Source organism: Salmo trutta, chromosome 1, assembly GCF_901001165.1.
Source record: "Salmo trutta chromosome 1, fSalTru1.1, whole genome shotgun sequence".
NCBI classification, from domain to species: domain Eukaryota; kingdom Metazoa; phylum Chordata; class Actinopteri; order Salmoniformes; family Salmonidae; genus Salmo; species Salmo trutta.
The window spans coordinates 52,884,332-52,903,457 of NC_042957.1; the positions used below are offsets into that span (position 1 = coordinate 52,884,332).

Genomic DNA, 19,126 nt, shown 5'->3' on the forward strand with positions numbered 1-19,126 from the left:
AGACGGGGCGTTGGTCTTCTCCCATCTGCCGTCTTTGTGTTGGACTGACTGCTGCCTCATTTGGGTGCTAAACACGTAGTGATGATGAGAGCCGTTCTAGGGTCTTCTATTGGCTCGGGAGTGCAGACTACACTGACGCTTGTTTATGCTAATACAACTGTCAGCTAGTTAAATAACATCACAGAGGATTAAGCACATGCTCGGAGCATTCCAGTAGCTTGATTAACTTGATTGCCTGATGTAATATGAACATGCTGTTTAAGATTAGCCAGATTGTCTTTAGCATTAAGAGCCGTCCTCGTGAAAGAGGGGGATATTTAAGCAGGGACAGCTGCTACTTGAACACAAGCTACTAATACGTGGCAGAAATTGTGCTTGGAATGCTCATGACCAACCCCTTAATAGTGAGGTGAAATGAAGTCATTTTTCATCAGTCTCCTCTCCCAGACTTATTTTTGTGGAGGGGTCCTGGTCTGAATAATAGAAATGGGTTCTTAATCCTTCCAAGCCCTCCCCAGTTTATTCCGGTCTTCCACAGTGTCCCAGAGCCAGTTTGCTCTCCCCAACGCTGTGCTCACCTCGCTCCATCTCTCTGCTTTCACATACTGTAGGATCGATGTACAGTCCACCCGACGTCCTGCCGCAGGGGATTGTGGGATAGCTTACATTTTTTGTGAAGGACAGATTGATAGCCAAGGTGTGTAAGGGACAGGAACTTCCTCCAAGGGGATTTGTTGTAGGAACTGTAGTGTTTTTGTGTCTGGGGGAATTGTTACGAGCTCTGTACATTAATCTCTAAGTTGTGTGTGTTTGGGTGAGAAATTTGGTGGTTGTCTTTGGTGGTTGAGCAGTGCACACGATTCTTTCAATTCAACTAAACTGAGAGCAAGCCAACGGCTCTTTGACTAGATTAAGGAGTTGCCTCATTATGGTTCCGGATTGAGAATTGATCCCCTCGAGCTTAATCTGCTGCAGATCAATACATATTTCTCCTGGTATCTGTATCTCTGTACTGTGGTGTTGACCTGAATCCTTTCTCCATCTCTCCATCTCTCCCCCTCTCCCTCTAGGTGAGGAGAGCCAGGAGCTGGGCCCCCCTCCCTCTGTGGACGAGGCAGCCAACACCCTGATGACGCGCCTGGGCTTCCTACTGGGAGACAAGATGAACGAGGGACAGCCAGGCTCACAGTACGACATGGACGACCACGACGACAGCCAGGTAGGTTACACACACACACACTACAGTACAGTACGACATGGACGACCACGGACAGGTAGGTTACACACCCTTCTGTCATGCACTGTTACCTTCTGTCATGCACTGTTATTGGCCAACACACAATGTGGTCCAGCTTATAAGGGCCCCGCAGCTATAGAAGCACACCCCCAAACAGTGGGATGTGCAGATCACTTTCCAAGGCCTCTTAAGCTTCGGAACCAAGTGGACCATTTTGTAGATTACGTCATTTGTTTAAGGCAAACTCAATGGCCCCTGACACCACTATGCGCTGGCTCGGAATATGTTTGTGAAGATCAATCCTGTGAGTTATGGATAACCTAGCTCAAAGTGAGGGGCGCTAGGCTCTCCTTCACTCCTGCAGAGCAGAACCAACATACCGTGACCTAGGGCAGCTGAGGCCCAGGGCATGGTAACCCGCTACCTCGGTCGTTAAAACTGCCTGCCGCATGCCACATCTTTTTGTCTAAGCAGTGTGCCTCCACAGAGGCCTATCCAATGGCAGAGCCAACGGTGCTGGAGCGACTCCACCTTAAAGCCTGACCCACTTTTCCACACTTCACACGTTGGGTGCATCTTAACTGGTGCCTTCCACCTCTGGTGTCCTTCATCAGCAAGGATCTGACTCTGGCCCATTTTGCCTTTATCGGTCTTTCTGATCTGTTGAGGTGAGTGGAAGGAGACGAGGAGAGCTTGTTTAGACTATTGAGATGCACCCCTTGTTCTACACAGCTCAGCAGTATGGCTTTGGTTCGGTCCTTCGTGCCAAACTGCAGTGGTAACAAAAACCCAGCCCTGGTTTTCTCAAGTCCCAGTTTAGAGGCCTGCCACTCCCACGCAAGCAGTCTGGGTAGGCTAGGTGGGAGGGAACCTCCCGTTCTATATTCATGTCTACGGCGCCTCCCTAAACACATCCGAATCACAGCAGAGTTGTTATCATGACCAAGGAGCATTCCATACTTGGATGCCCTCTGTCTTGCGCCAAACCTTCACTAAGAAGTCACTCACACCTCTGCTCATTTCCTGGTCTCCCGGCCACTTCTGTGTATTTCTATGCTATTCTGACTAATCTCCCGATTTATTTTTAAATGACTAATGTCCAAATCAATTCGTTTTTCATTTAGAGCCAGGGCCATGGATAATTGATGAACAGATTGTCTGGAATAAGAATCCAGCATGCCTGGAGGTGGGCTTGCCTCTCTCTCCCTGCCCCTGCTCAATAGATCAAAGTATAACTGGATCTATTCTACTTGCGTGGCTCACTAAACGTATTGATATTCTACTGAATTAGAATTCATTCTATTGCAAAAAATGGTTCACTCATGAAAATAATTGCATGAGTCATCAAAAGATATTAAAAAGGGATGACTACGGTTACACATGCACTGGAATAATATGGCAGGCAAGGACTGTATCAATGATTGCTGATCCTAGCATTTTTTCTCGTTTTGTCGCTCTATGGTGTGTGTGCGTGCACGTGTGTGTAGGCTACTTTGTACATGTGATATGTCAACTGGTTGTGCCTTATCATAATTTAATCATGGCTAATTTACCTGATCATTTCTCATGGGTTGATGCAGTCCGGTGTATCACTGTACTTCAGTATAGACCTGACCCTTCCTCCCTCCCTACCAGGGCATGATGTCAGTGACCCAGCGGATCAGCCCCTGCTCCAGCCTGGCCAGCAGCACAGCCTCCCCCCCTGCAGGCAGCCCCTGCTCCACGCTGCCCCCAGGGGGGCCCCCCGGGAACCACGCCTCCGGAGACTGCGCCTATGGTTCCATCACCAGCCCCACCTCCACCCTGGAGAGCAGGGACAGCGGCATCATCGGTGAGGGACAGACGCTCACTTATTTTGTGGAAGTTATGCAATGTTTCCCATGTATTTCCTGGCATGCCAAACGTTTACACTGAAAGCCATGTTTTCTGTAACAATTTGGTATACTCATGTTTTAATTCATTACATTTTGGAAAAGCCAGGTGATGGGATTAGCTGCATTTAAATATGTTTGCTTTATATCCTTATGGGCTCTACTGTTAGATTTTCTTATTGTTATAACATTTACTTTGAGGTGTGTAATTGAATGAAGAGGCAACTCGCCTTGCTCCATGAGCCTCAGTTTTAAACTAAGCAGAGTCTCTAAAGAACTGTAACACGGCATATATTTGTCTAAACTACCTTTTATCTGACAGCCACGCTGACCAGCTACTCTGAGAATGCTGACCGGGGTGGGGGGAAGCACGGGGAGGGCTCGCGGGGTAGCCTGAAGCTGTGGCAGACCCAGAAGTGTTCGGGCACAGACTCGTTCCTGTACCGCGTGGATGAGAACATGGCTGCCTCCACCTACAGCCTGAACAAGATCCCAGAGAGGAGCCTGGAGACGGCCCATTCCTCCCACTCTGCCCACTCCATCCCCCTCTACCTCATGCCCCGGCCCAACTCTGTGGCAGGTGAGTCACTGTGCCAGCCACACCTCTTGTTTATTTGTTTACCACATTTCATTGCACACTTTTAGGCCAAAGTGGCATACAAATGAATGTGCCGCTAAAGGTAGGACATTCGTTACCCTTTGAAAGTTTGGGTCTGTTCTATATCAATTTCCATTCAGACAATGACCTGAAACTCAGAATTAATGGAAAATCCTTATAGGGTTTGGCTATATTATTTTCATAAATGTGTGATATCTAGTTACCAAATTGGAATTGACCCCCTTCTCAACATCCGAAACTGACTGAGTGTTCCCATCTCATTTAGGTGCTCTTATTTAACCTCTCTGGGATCGTTCGGGACGCTAGCGTCCCACCTCGCCAACAGCCAGTGAAATTGCAGGGCGCCAAATTCAAACAACAGAAATCTCATAATTAAAATTCCTCAAACATACAAGTATTATACACCATTTTAAAGATAAACTTCTTGTTAATCCAGCCACAGTGTCCGTTTTCAAAAAGGCTTTACAGCAAAAGCACACCATGCGATTATGTTAGGTCAGCGCCAAGCCACAGAAAACCATACAGCCATTTTCCAACCAAGGAGAGGTGTCACAAAAGTCAGAAATAGCGTTAAAATGAATCACTTACCTTTGATCTTCATCTGATGGCACTCCCAGGTCTCTATGTTAGACAATAAATGTTTGTTTTGTTCGATAAAGTTCATCTTTATGTCTAAATACCTCCTTTTTGTTCGCACGTTTAGTCCAGTAATCCAAATGCACAAAGCACGAGCACAAAGTCCAGACGAAAAGTCAAAGTTCCATTACAGTTCGTAGAAACATGTCAAACGATGTATATAATCAATCTTTAGGATGTTTTTATCATAAATTTTCAATAATATTCCAACCGGACAATTCCGTTGTCATTAGAAAGGGAACGAAGCTCGCACTCATGGCCGCGCGCGATAAACAACTAAAGGCTTTCAGCTGAGCCACCTGCTTTGAGTGGTCTTATTCTCTCCCCTTTCACAATGGAAGCCTGAAACAACTTTCTAAAGACTGTTGACATCTAGTGGAAGCCTTAGGAAGTGCAATCTGACCCCATAGACACAGGATATTGGATAGGCAATCACTTTTTTTAAACTACAAACCCCAGATTTCCCACTTCCTGGTTGTTTTTTTCTCAGGTTTTTGCCTGCCATATGAGTTCTGTTATACTCACAGACATTATTTTAACAGTTTTGGAAACTTTAGAGTGTTTTCTATCCAAATATGATATGCATATTCCAGCTTCTGGGCCTGAGAAACAGGCAGTTTACTCTGGGCACGCTTTTCATCCAAACTTCCCAATGCTGCCCCCTATCCCAATGAAGTTAACCCCCTGTGCCCCTCCGACATTAACTTTAATGGGAATAGGGAACGTTAATGTCCTCACAGTACCTGGGGGTGAATACCACGGATGCCAGGGTAAAGCATTCCTTCAGGGTGAGGAAAGCCCCACAGATCCCCCTAAAAGTGTTCAAACATGTGTTTTCAATGTCCTCTCTATGTCAGGGCATATAAAAGCAGCATAGCAAGCTGGTTCTAAAAAAGCCTGTAGCTTCTCACCTCTGACTTGGCCTATCCAGTGAGATGAATGGAGCTGTTTAAGGGATCGATCATACAGGGGTTTACGTTGTTTGGCCTTTTTCTTTTGACTTCTGACACATGCCCTCTAAGAGGCCACTGAGAGGAGTGAAGTGCAAACAAAGCTTATTGAAGAGTCAGGGAAGAAAGCTGGGTATGGTGGGAGAATGGGGGAGGAGACTGATATAGGAGCGAGAAAGGGAAAGGAATAGAGATGTAAAGAGAGAGACAAACTGATAGAGGAATAGAGAGAGAAAGGGCTACCAGCAGATGGATATACAGTAGGGGGGACACTGATAAAAGGAGAAAGAGGAAAAGGAAAAAAGACAAACGGATATAGGAGAAAAGGGGAGAATGTGTGGCATAGATTCCAGTCATCAGGACAGTAAGATGGAAGGAATGAGCAACATTAGTTTAGTAGAGAGGGAGGGGAGTGTGTAAGAAAGATGGATAGAGAGAAGAAAAGGAGGGAGGATAAACTGGGCATGGAGAGGCTTGGCCCAGGCAGCACTGAAACATCAAAGCCATGGGCATAGTCCCTCTGGGAGGAGAGATGGAGAGAGAGAATCACACAGAGAGAGAAAGAAAGACCCTGGTAACGAGGGAGCGCAGCGAGATAAAGTGTGAATGTTGGAGAGAACGAGTGCGGCGCCCCAAGTCCCCCACTGCAGCATTCAAATCAAATTGTATTAGTCACATGCGCCGAATACAACAGCGCCGAATACAACATGTGTAGACCTTACAGTGTCATGCTTACTTACGAGCCCCTAACCAACAATGCAGTTTAAAAAAAATATATATATATATATAAAATATATATAAAAATAAATATATATATATATATATATATATATATATATATATATATATATATATATATATATATATATATATATATATATATATATATATATATATATATTTCTTATTCATTATTTATATATATATATATATATATAATGAATAAGAAATAAAAGTAACAAGTAATTAAAGAGCAGCAGTAAAATAACAATAGCGAGACTATATACAGGGTCAATGTGCGGGGGCACCAGTTAGTTGAGGTAATATGTACATGTGGCTAGAGTTATTAAAGTGACTATGCATAGATGATAACAACAGAGTATCAGCGGTGTAAGGGGGGGGGGCAATGCAAATAGTCTGGGTGGCCATTTGATTAGATGTTCAGGAGTTTTATGGCTTGGGGGTAGAAGCTGTTTAGAAGCCTCTTGGACCTTGACTTGGCGCTCTGGTACCGCTTGCCGTGCGGTAGCAGAGAGAACAGTCTATGACTAGGGTGGCTGGAGTCTTTGGCAATTTCTAGGGTCTTCTTCTGACACCGCCTGGTATAGAGGTCCTGGATGGCAGGAAGCTTGGCCCCAGTGATGTACTGGGACGTACACATTACTCTCTGTAGTGCCTTGCGGTCGGAGGCCGAGCAGTTGCCATACTAGGCAGTGATGTAACCTGTCAGGATGCTCTCGATGGTGCAGCTGTAGAATCTTTTGAGGATCTGAGGACCCATGCCAAATCTTTTCATTCTCCTGAGGAGGAATAGGTTTGGTCGTGCCCTCTTCACGACTGTTTTAGTGTGCTTGGACCAGGCAGGTAGCCTAGTGGTTAGAGCATTGGGCCAGTAACCGAAAGGTTGCCAGATCGAATCCCCGACCTGACAAGGTAAAAATCTGTCGTTCTGCCCCTGAACAAGGCAGTTAACCCACTCTTCCTACGCCGTCATTGTAAATAATAATTTGTTCTTAGCTGACTTGCCTAGTTAAATAAAGGTTAAAATAATAATAATAAAAAAAAAAATAGTTTGTTGGTGATTTGGACACCAAGGAACTTCAAGCTCTCAACCTGCTCCACCGCAGCCCCGTCGATGAGAATGGGGCGTACTCGGTCCTCTTTTTCCTGTAGTCCACAATCATCTTCTTTGTCTTGATCACGTTGAGGGAGAGGTTGTTGTCCTGGCACCACCTCCTCCCTATAGGCTGTCTCGTCGTTGTCGGTGATCAGGCCTACTACTGTTGGGTCATCTGCAAACTTAATGATGGTTTTGGAGTCGTGCCTGGCCGTGCAGTCATGAGTGAACAGGGAGTACAGGAGGGGACTGAGCACACACCCCTGAGAGGCCCCTGTGTTGAGGATCAGCGTGGCGGATGTGTTGTTACCTACCCTTACCACCTGGGGGCGGCCCGTCAGGAAGTCCAGGAACCAGTTGCAGAGGGAGGTGTTTTGTCCCAGGGTCCTTAGCTTATTGATGAGCTTTGAGGGCACTATGATGTTGAACGCTGAGCTGTAGTCAATGAATAGCATTCTCACATAGGTGTTCCTTTTGTCTAGGTGGGAAAGGGCAGTATGGAGTGCAATAGAGTTTGCATCATCTGTGGATCTGTTAGGGTGGTATGCAAATTGGAGTGGGTCTAGGGTTTCTGGGATAATGGTGTTGTGAGCCATGACCAGCCTTTCAAAGCACTTCATGGCTACAGACGTGAGTGCTACGGGTCGAGAATCATTTAGGCAGGTAACCTTAGTGTTCTTGGGCACAGGGACTATGGTGGACTGCTTAAGATGTTGGTATTACAGACTCGGATAGGGAGCAGTTGAAAATGTCAGTGAAGATACTTGCCAGTTGCATGCTCGCAGTACACGTCATGTTAATCTGTCTTGTCTTGCGGCCTTATGAATGTTGCCATGTTTAATGGTCTTACTCACATCGGCTGCGGAAAGCGTGATCACACAATCTTCCAAAACAGCTGGTGCTCTCATGCATGTTTCAGTGCTATTTTCCTCGAAGCGAGCATAGAAGTAGTTTAGCTCGTCTGGTAGGCTCGTGTCACTGGGCAACTCTCGGCTGTGCTTCCCTTTGTAGTCTGTAATGGTTTGCAAGCCCTGCCACATCTGACGAGCGTCAGAGCCGGTGTAGTCTGATTTGTTCTTAGTCCTATATTGAGGCTTTGCCTGTTTGATGGTTCGTCGGAGGGCATAGCGGGATTTCTTACAAGCTTCCGGGTTAGAGTCCTGCTCCTTGAAAGCGGGAGCTCTAGCCTTTAGCTCAGAGCGGATGTTGCCTGTAATCCATGGCTTCTGGTTGGGGTATGTACGTACGGTAACTGTGGGGACAACGTCATCGATGCACTTATTGATGAAGCCAATGACTGATGTGGTGTACTCCTCAATGCCATCGGAGGAATCCTGGAACATATTCCAGTCTGTGCTAGCAAAACAGTCCTGTAGTTTAGCATCTGCTTCATCTGACCACTTTTTTATTGATCGAGTCACTGGTGCGTCCTGCTTTAATTTTAGCTTGTAAGCGGAATCGGGAGGATAGAATTATGGTCAGATTTGCCAAATGGAGGGCGAGGGAGAGCATTCTCTCTGTTTACTGTGCGAGTATAGGAAATAATATGACCTACAATCCTTTGGCCTTTGGGACTTTGTGGTGGTAGCTGGGGAATAGGCCGCCACAGTTCCTCATCCAATTGGAGACAGTGTTCTGTTGGACATCACCAAAATTCATGTAGGGATAGATGATTGTTGTGATTATGTTCTGCCCAACATAACTCAGTCCAGTTGCAAGCCTGGAAGTGATAATGGGACAACTCATGTCAAATATGACAGTATGTCAGCTTATAAATACAGCCCTAGCCTGTGGCATCTTGTAAACTGGGGACATTGTGAAATGGTGGATTGAATGACTGTATAGAAAGCTTTGATCATCACACACACGCCATTGACAGGTGAGGAGTGATTCAGTGAGGATCATTGCTCAGAGGGAGCAGGGGAGCACTAGGTAGGGATGTTGTGGTCTGCTGTCCTGCTACACGCCTCAGGAGCAGAGCAGGGGCAGCCACCCACACTGGGCTCTGAACGAGAAGCTCTCCGCTCTCACTCCATATATCCTCTCTTTCTTCTACCTCGCTCCCTCCCCCTTTCCCTCTAACTTGTCTTTCTCTCCTCACCTCACCTCTCCTCTCTCTTGCCCTCCTCTTCCAACCACCTCCTCCATCTCTACCTCCTGCCTCTCTCGTCTCCGTCTGCTCTTTTTCATCCTATGTAGTCAAGCTCACTTTCAAAATGGCTCTGATCTCCTGGTTCAAATGCACTAGATTACTCCAACTGACAGAGAGGCTACCTTATGAGCCTTGACATTCTGTTCTGCAGAAACGCACTCCTCCCTCCCACTTTCCTTCTCTCTCTCTCTCTCCCAGCACATCTCTCACATAGCAATGACTATTAAAAATACATAAAACACAAACCCAACTCCACCTAAGTAACGTGATAGAGTATGAAAATGTCTCCATAGCTCCACGTCAAGCCCTATGAGCTATGGCAGTGGCTACCCCCATGGACATTTATCATTGATTATGTTTTAAATATGTACAGTACCAGTCAAACGTTTGGAAACACCTACTCATTCAAGGGTTTTTCTTTATTTTTACTATTTTCTACATTGTAGAATAATAGTGAAGACATCAAAACTATGACATAACACATATGGAATAATGTAGTAACCAAAACAGTGTTAAACAAATCAAAATATATTTTACATTTGAGATCCTTCAAATAGCCACCCTTTGCCTTGATGATAGCTTTGCACACGCTTGGCATTCTCCCAACCAGCTTCATGAGGTAGTCACCTGGAACGCATTTCAATTAACAGGTTTGCCTTAAGTTAATTTGTGGGATTTCTTTCCTTTTTAATGCATTTGAGCCAATCAGTTGTGTTGTGACAAGGTAGGGGTGGTATACAGAAGATAGCCCTATTTTGGTAAAAGACCAAGTCCATATTATGGCAAGAACAGCTCAAATAAGCAAAGAGAAATGACAGTCCATCATTACTTTTAAGACATAAAGGTCAGTCAATCTGGAAAATTTGAACGTTTCTTCAAGCGGAGTCACAAAACCATCACGCGCTAAATGCAAGTGTCTCTCATGAGGACCGCCACGGGAAAGGAAGACCCAGAGTTACCTCTGCTGCAGAGGATCATATATTATTATTTTTAGTCTTGTTTCATTCACTTCTCTTTTTGACCTGCACTGTTGGAGCAATGAGCTTAAGAATTTCACTTTACCCTGCAATTACATCTGCGACCCTGTGCGTGTGACTAATAAACTCATCTAAAATCTAAGTCTAACACAGCTGCTCGCCCACACCAAGGTCCCCGCAAACCACCGTAAATCTGAGATCCCACTCGCCACATGCCTGCTACAGTTTTAGCTGTATTGCAGTGGAATTGTAGTAGTCTAGGAGGGATCGCTGCCATAGGTAAAACAGATCACAGGTTGCAGTTTAGGTGAGTGGTGGGTAGAACTTGTTAGCGCCAGCTAGCCCAGTGGTTCAGAACTTTATGCTATGTGGGTATGCAGGGTTTTATTGAAGCCCATTAAAAAAAACAGGATTACACTCTTTTCCTGACAGGAAGGAAGGAGGTGCGTTGTCAGTCCCTCCCTGTAGCACGAGGTTATCTCTGTCATTCTCCATAAAGCTCTTATCCTAAAGCTGAAAACTCTTTACTGCATTATCTTCCTACTCTTTTTTTTCTTCGTCCTATTGAGAGACGGTGGTTTTTGGGACAACTGGAAGAGCTCCAGACTTGGGTATATTGTTAACAGAGAGGGGAACAACTAAACAAACTATCTGGAAAAGGGGTCGTCCGAGGAAGGAAGTGAGTTTGGTGTGTATGAGATCACACACTTTCACACAGGCTCACACACACGTACACTCTACCACGCTATAGCTACACACATTAGTTCACATTAGTCTTGGACACTGACAGTTTTAAACTACTTCTGTTTGCTTGGGGTTGGATTTCAAATGGGTTTTGTTCGTAGTGGATCTCAATGGTGAGGTATGGAACTGATAGGTTTGTCTATTTCCAAGGGTGTCTGTCGTTAGCATTAGCAATTTAGCATTCAGGTTTAGGCGGTTCAGTGATTCCTGGCTTTGTTTGACTAACTCTGTTTTTCTTCTCTCTCATCTGTTGCACCCATTTACCACACACATCAGCCACGAGTTCGGCCCACCTGGAGGACCTGGCCTACCTGGATGAGCAGAGACACACTCCCTTGAGGACCTCCCTCAGGATGCCCCGTCAGAACTCTGGGGCCGGGCGCTCCGGACACGACCTCAGAGGTAGGCCTCATATCACTCTGGGTGGGGGTGTGGTGGATAAGTGGGCCGGTTTAGGATCTGAGTGTGTGGGATACGGGGGGGGCATTTTGGGGTGTGGGTCAGGGAGTGGATTTGGGGTGATTAGGGGCGGGGGTTGTGATGGGTGATTTTGTGGTGTGTGCTAAATCTGCTTCATCTTCCTATTTACTCCCACTCTACCTTGACCATGCCCAAAATCAGTCTAGGTGTGTTTGAGAGAGAGATTGTGTGTGTCTTGGAGTATACATGTAAGTCAGTGTGTTAGTAAGTATTATTTGTGAGTGAATATCTGTGTAGACATACTTGGTGCACTCTGTCCCTCTAAACCCCTATCCCTGCCTGGTTTTGGGTGATGCAACCCTCCCTTTGGGCCTGGTACACCACACACACACACACCCTGGTACACCTTAATCCGTCTCCCCTCCCAGATCAATGTTATCGACCTTCGCTCCTCACCACTCCCTGGCTCATCTGTCACTGCAGGGGTCCTGTCTGAGGTCCCATCACTCATGGCCAAGGCTTTATAAGGCTTAAATCACACTCACACTAGCAAAGGCACACACACTGAACACAATGAACACGCTCAAACAGACTTGCACACACACACACAGATATTCAGATGTATACACACAAACGCACACACCCTATCTTTCTCCAATTCTCTATACCTCTCCCTCTATTCCGCCCTCTCTACTCTCTACGCTCTCTCTGACTGTATTTTTAGTCCCCTGCCTGCCACACTATCATGCTTACCACAGCACTTTCTCCCTAAGATCAGACCACACCGGGAATGAAAACTCATACAGAGATATCACGTTACCTTTGCCTTTCTTACTCCTCAGTACAGAACTACTGGACACGCACATTCTCACAACCTCGGCTCTGAGGCATGTACAGAAAACATGGGCTCCAAGAACAAGAAATATGCTCAAACGATATTTGTATGTGTCTAAGGCTTCATCCTAGGATCAGGGATGAAACATTGGGTGTGGCTCCCCACCACCCTGCTCCCTCCCTCCCTCTCACCATCCCCTCTCCTCTCCTCTGCTAGCTAGCTGCACCAACCCTCCCATCCATCTTCCCCTTTCTCCTCCTCTTCCCCTGCCCTTCCATCTCTCTCTCTCTTTCTCATGCTTTGTCTCTCTCTCCTCTTGCGTTGTCTCTCTCCTCTGTCCTCTGCCTCAGCTTCTGCTTACAGCCATGCCTGGCAATCTAACTCACGTAAGTGATGCTCCTCTCTTTCTCTTCTCCCATTATAAGGCATTATACTGTTCTACATCAGTTAATGCCACGTTATAATGTGCTTATTAAACTAGTGGTGCTGTATTAGTAGGAGTACAGTATCCCTCTACTACAAAATGTTATCTAATCCCCTGTCCCCCGCTCTGCTAACCATATGTACTTGTTATATACATGCAGTATCTACCCGTACACTTAGTAATTCTGTTTCATTATGTAGTTCTTAGTATGAAGCCCTATGGTGGCGTTCACCCATCGTGTGTGTTATTTTGATGAACATTCCCCTCTATGGGTGACAAGCTGACGTTGCACTGAGGAAATGACAATGACAGTGCAGTGGACTGTACACATCAAGTCCTGTGTCTTTTCCCTCACCTATAATCTGTCCCCTTCCCCTCTCTCTCCAGTACGCTTTGCCCCCTACCGCCCCCCGGATATCGCCCTCAAGCCCCTTCTGTTCGAGGTGCCCAGCCTGACAGCTGATTCGCTCTTCACCGGGAGGGAGTGGCTCTTCCAGGAAGTGGACGCCCGTCTTCACGGCGACGACTCGGCAGCCAATCGAGGTGTAGTTGTCGTGGGCAACGTGGGCTTCGGCAAGACTGCCATCATCTCCCGCCTGGTGGCACTTAGCTGCCACGGCAACCGCATGAGGCAGATCGCCTCGGACAGCCCCCACGCCTCGCCCAAACGTACGCTTATACTGTCCTACAGGAGTGTGTGTGTGTGTGTGTGTGTGTGTAACAATGATCCATGCTGGCTGCTGCTATACTGGGCAGTGGTGGAAAAAGTACCCAATTGTCATACTTGAGTAAAGGTACAGATACCTTAATAGGAAGTTACTCAAGTGAAAGTCACCCAGTAAAATACTCCTTGAGTAAAAGTATTTGATTCTAAATATACTTAAGTATCAAAAGTACATGGAATTGTAAAAATATACATAAGTAACATAAGTAAAAGTATAAATAATTTCAAATTCCTTATATTGAGCAAACCATATGGTACCATTTTCTTGTTTTTAAAATGTAGATAGCCAGGGGTACACTCAGACATAATTTACAAACGATTTGTGTTTAGTGAGTCTGCCAGATCAGAGGCAGTAGGGATGACCATGTGTTCTCTTGATAAGCGTGTGAATTTGACAATTTTCCTGTCCTGCTAAGCATTCAGCATGTAACGAGTACTTTTGGGTGTCAGGGAAAATGTATGGAGTAAAAAGTATATTCTTTTGGGGGGGGAATGTAGTGGAGTAAAAGTTGTCACACATATAAATAGTAAAGTACAGATACCCCCCAAAAATACTTAAGTAGTATTTTAAAGTAATTTTACACCACTGGTACTGGGTATGTGTCTTAAGATGCATATAAAAAGCATCCTTGTGCCTGTAAATAATGCACACAGTAGATGCACTCAACTTGATCTATAAACGTACTTCTCCCTCTTTCTGCTCCCTTCTCTCTCTCTTTCAGATGGGGAGACCCTGCCCCTCACCCAGCCCCAGCACTCCCACGGCACCCTGGGGGGCAGCTGCCCTGGCACCCCCGAGATGAGGAGACGCCAGGAGGAGGCTTTACGGCGGCTCGCCTCACAGGTACAGTACTCCTACACCACCACACCACGGCTGCATCTCAGTAGTCTTAAGTACCATTCAAGACCCCCCCTGACCAGCTGGGTGAATCCTTGCTCAGAGGTACATGTCTGGTTAACACTATGTTCTATTTTTATTTGAACGTTCTACAACGGTGTGTCTTACTGAACGTGGCCCGGATTCAACTAATTAACTGGTCATTGAGACATTGCTAAGGGGGAAGGTGTGTTGATGCTGGTCTGAAGTCAAAGCCTGCTCACCTGCTCCTTTGTTCTTCAGTGTCAGCAGCTCTTTCCTACAGTGTCTCTGGTCTGGTAGCTGTCTCTGCCCTCTCACCTCCTTGTGGCCTTGTCCTCTCCCTGCTCACTCTATTATTCATTCTCTCTATCCGCTGCCGCTCTTCTCTCATTCTCTCCGTTATCTGCATTCCGTTCGTTCTACATCCTTTTCTCTCTCCATGCTCTCTCCCTATGTCCTTAACCCATCCTCTTTAGCAACACTGATGCTAATGTCTTCCTTTATTCACTTAGCACTCTCCCTCTTCCTCCATCCACTGTCAACTCCTACTATCCAATCTGGCTCTTCACTCCGTCTCTTTCTCTCTCTCTCTCTCTCTCTCTCTCTCTCTCTCTCTCTCTCTCTCTCTCTCTCTATTCCATTTTCATGACTGGCGGTGTTGTGCAGACACAGCAGAAAAACAAAGGGAAGCTCTCACTCCCCCCCTCTCTCTCTCTTGCTGTCTCTCTCTCGTTTCCTCTGTCTCTCTGTGCTATGGCCTAATGAAATATGCATAGACCCAGGGAGCAGTGTTCCAGCCGAGCCATTAGATCCCCTTAGCGGCCACATGCATTCTTAATGATAGCCTGCTCCAGTGGTTGACCCACACACACACACACACATACTTTACACTCACACTTTACACACACACACACACACACACACACACACACACACACACACACACACACACACACACACAACTCTACCACACACAAGCATCACAAATACTACACACATCCCTGTGGATGTCAGTGGCCAGAAGTATGCGGCTATGAATCTGTGTATGACCTTCTGAGTGAAGCTCTCTAATCTAGTCTGAAATGTTCCTGAGGGAAGCTTTACGTTGGAGCCAGTCTGTGAAGCCTACTGGCTTTCTTCAGCACTCCAAGTCCACTCTATCCAAGGCGGCGCTGTATTATACCGTACATTCAACTACAGATCTAGGATCAGACTGCCTAACATTATCCAACAAGGGGGTTAAAAATGATCTGATCCTGGACCATTTCACCACCCCCAGGGTCTTAGTGCCAGTCAGCTCCTCTGACACACTAGAGACAAAGACCCGACAGTCACAACAAGCTACACAGCAGTCATCACTCTTCAATGAATAATGTAACATGGTGTTGTTTTTCAACAATGTTTTAATGAAGCCTCAATCTGTAGCTTTTCTTCAGTCTGCTTTAACTCTCTTGTGTCATAAAGATAATAGTGGTTAGTTGGCACAGAATGTCACCTAGGCCTGCTTGGTTCGTGTTTTATTTCATTGTTACGTGCTGAAGATTCAAGATGGAATATATTTGTGTGGGTTGATTTGCGCCCTAATCAAACCAAATTTGTTTGGTCACATACACGTGATTAGCATATGTTATTGCGTGTGTAGCGAAATGCTTGTGGATTCAGTTAAATGTACCTCTCTCTTTGGAAAAATAAAGTGTGATAATCAGCGATATCTAGATAAAATATATTTTCAATTTCAATGGGATCACCTATATAAAAGTAATATATTTTTTAAATCTCCGCCACCCCACTCACTTGCACTCTCTATCGCCTCCCAGGTGGTGGCATACCACTACTGCCAGGCGGACAACGCCTACACGTGCCTGGTGCCAGAGTTTGTCCACAACGTGGCGGCTCTGCTGTGCCGGGCACCCCAGCTCATGGCCTACAGGGAGCAGCTGCTGCGGGAGCCCCACCTGCAGAGCACCCTCAGTCTGCGCTCCTGTGTCCAGGACCCCCTCAATGCCTTCAGGAGGGGCGTGCTGGAGCCCCTCGACATCCTGCACAGAGGTCAGGGGTGTTCAAGGTTTTATGGAACTGCATAGGAGCTGTGCATTTGATAACTTGTTATTTTCTCTCAGGGTTTGGGCCAGCTCCATTCATGTTTTCCAAAAAACAACAGTAGCTAATAGTTAATTATTTCCACTCCTTGTCCTGATAAAGAACGTTGTTGTCTTTGTGTTCATCAGAGAGGAAGATAGCATGTGAGGAGGACCTGATCATTCTAGTAGACGGGCTGAATGAGGCAGAGTTCCACAAGCCGGACTACGGCGACACCATCACCTCCTTCCTGTGTAAGACCATGGAACGCTTTCCTCCCTGGCTCAAACTGGTGGTCACCGTCAGGACCTCCCTACAGGAGATCACACATCCCCTCCCGTTCCACCGTATCTCTCTTGACCGCCTGGAGGAGAATGATGCCATAGACCAGGATCTGCAGGTAGGGTTCAGGTTTACACCAAACCATCTGTCTGACATCTTTACTCTCTGATAGTCATCTCTCACTTCAACCTCAATCATTGTAGTAGAAGTAGTCAATCGTGATTTCAAACGATTATCATCAACTATTGTGATGAAAGCAGTCATGGTGATAGTATTACCGAGTTAGCGTGATGCTGAACTCATTTCTCTTCCCGACCTGCAGGGCTACCTGCTGCAGCGGATCCAGGGCAGTGCTGAGATCCAGAGCAACGTGTCTCTCAACGGGCGTCTGGACAACGCAGCCTTCGCCAAGCTGAGCACCCACCTCAAGGCTCTGAGCCGCGGCTCCTACCTCTACCTGAAGCTGACGCTGGACCTCATCGAGAAGGGCTACCTGGTGCTCAAGAGCTCCAGCTTCAAGGTGAGTTGGTGTCTCGGTCCTGGAGCGATATACTGTATGTCTCAAGGTTTTTGCTTGTGTTCCATACTCTGCCTGTTTGTGTGTGTTTATCTCTCTCTGTGAAAGTTCATATGATGTTTCCTTACAAAACTGACCTGAGGTGTTTCTCCATGTCTCCCCCCAGGTGGTGCCGGTGAGCCTGGCTGAGGTGTACCTCCTGCAGCTCAACATGCGTTTCCCCACCCAGTCGTCTTTCGAGCGTGCCCTCCCTCTGCTCAACGTGGCCGTGGCCTCCCTTCACCCCCTCACGGACGAGCAGGCGTACGGGGCAGTGAACGCTGGTGCCGTGCGAGGCCCCGCCCTGGACTGGGAAGATTTCCAGGGGAGACTGGAGCTGCTGTCACCCTTCCTGGTGCGGAGGAGGGATGGAACACGTATGTTCACACACCCCTCCTTCAGGGAGTGGCTCATCTGGAGGGAGGACGGGGAGAAGACCAAGTTCCTCTGTGACCCGAGGTAGGGAGACACTGGAACAAAGCCAGCGTGTACCTGGAACAAAATGTTTACAGCTTGAATTTGTGGAGCTTTCTGTTCTTAATTTCTCTCCCTCTCTCTACATCTATCTTTCTCCACTTTCCCTCTTTTCTTCCTCCGTTCTCCTCCTCGCAATCGCTCTGTAATTGTAGGAGTGGCCACACGCTCCTGGCCTTCTGGTTCTCACGTCAAGAGGGCAAACTGAACCGGCAGCAGACCATAGAGCTGGGCCACCACATCCTCAAAGCGCACATCTTCAAGGTAACCACACACCACCACACAACACATCACTACAGCACACTAGCACACATCCAACATCTGGGTCAATGGCTTCTACCCACTGTGCAGTAACACTGTTGTTGATATTACTGTTATCTTTTCCACAGGGCCTGAGTAAGAAGGTTGGGGTCTCCTCGTCAGTCCTGCAGGGGCTGTGGGTCTCTTACAGCACAGAGGGGCTCTCCAGTGCTCTGGCCTCACTGAGGAACCTTTACACACCCAACATCAAGGTACTGGACATACTCACACCAGCAGTGGCCTAACCAAAGCACTATTGCATTAAATGTTTGGTGTATTGGTTATACGTTTGACACTCCTCCCTCTAGGTGAGCCGTTTGTTGGTCCTAGGCGGCGCCAACGTTAACTACCGTTCTGAGGTTCTGAACAATGCCCCGTTGCTGTGTGTCCACGCCCACCTGGGCTACGCGGAGACAGCCGGCCTGCTGCTGGAGAACGGAGCGCACGTAGACGGGGAGTCGGACAGCGGCCTCACCCCGCTGGGCTACGCCGCCGCCGCTGGACACCTGTCTATCGTCACTGCGCTCTGCGCCTGCAAGGCCAAGGTCAGGGACCAACCACCACTACTGTGCATACTGTCACTTTGGCAATTGAGGTTTATTACAACAGCATTATGATGCATTTACACAACACGATATAACTCTCTGGCAGCCACGTTGGCACGTACTGGGCAAAATGTACCAATAGGTATTTTTGAACAGTGTCTGCATGTGTATAATGACCCTCTCTCTCCCTGTGTGTAGGTGGACCACCTGGACAGGAACGGTCAGTGTGCGCTGGTGCACGCTGCACTGCGAGGACACCTGCAGGTGGTCAAGTTCCTGATGCAGAGTGACTGGAACCCTGACGGACAGTCTCAAGGAGCCTTCACCAAGAGTCACGCTGTCCAGCAGGCCCTTATAGCAGGGGCCAGCATGGGATACACAGAGGTACACACGCGTGTGTACACACACACACACACACACACACACACACTAAGTCTGAATGTTGTCTCCTGTACAGATCGCCTCTTACCTATTGGACCTGCCAGAGAAGGATGAGGAGGAGGAGGAGCGAGCACAGATCAACAACTTTGACACACTCTGGGGAGAGACTGGTACGTGTTATTGTGGTGTGTTTGTGTATGACTGTATCAAAGTCTGTCGACTAT

General features: G+C 47.1%; 1 protein-coding gene across 4 annotated transcripts in view; it reads left to right on the top strand.

The window, feature by feature from the left end:
* Positions 1 to 19,126, top strand: part of LOC115199778 (protein TANC2) — a 143,859-nt gene that overhangs the window by 115,939 nt on the left and 8,794 nt on the right. For 3 of the 4 annotated variants that reach the window (XM_029762208.1, XM_029762198.1, XM_029762226.1), the window contains 16 exons: positions 1,071 to 1,219; positions 2,873 to 3,068; positions 3,431 to 3,688; positions 11,300 to 11,425; positions 12,629 to 12,664; positions 13,090 to 13,371; positions 14,149 to 14,270; positions 16,103 to 16,334; positions 16,514 to 16,764; positions 16,969 to 17,166; positions 17,330 to 17,661; positions 17,832 to 17,940; positions 18,066 to 18,188; positions 18,285 to 18,521; positions 18,720 to 18,905; positions 18,979 to 19,072. In XM_029762208.1, the coding sequence (XP_029618068.1) occupies positions 1,071 to 1,219; positions 2,873 to 3,068; positions 3,431 to 3,688; positions 11,300 to 11,425; positions 12,629 to 12,664; positions 13,090 to 13,371; positions 14,149 to 14,270; positions 16,103 to 16,334; positions 16,514 to 16,764; positions 16,969 to 17,166; positions 17,330 to 17,661; positions 17,832 to 17,940; positions 18,066 to 18,188; positions 18,285 to 18,521; positions 18,720 to 18,905; positions 18,979 to 19,072 (2,931 nt within the window). The remainder of the gene's footprint in view (positions 1 to 1,070; positions 1,220 to 2,872; positions 3,069 to 3,430; positions 3,689 to 11,299; positions 11,426 to 12,628; positions 12,665 to 13,089; positions 13,372 to 14,148; positions 14,271 to 16,102; positions 16,335 to 16,513; positions 16,765 to 16,968; positions 17,167 to 17,329; positions 17,662 to 17,831; positions 17,941 to 18,065; positions 18,189 to 18,284; positions 18,522 to 18,719; positions 18,906 to 18,978; positions 19,073 to 19,126) is intronic. The other variant, XM_029762217.1, reaches the window with a different exon arrangement.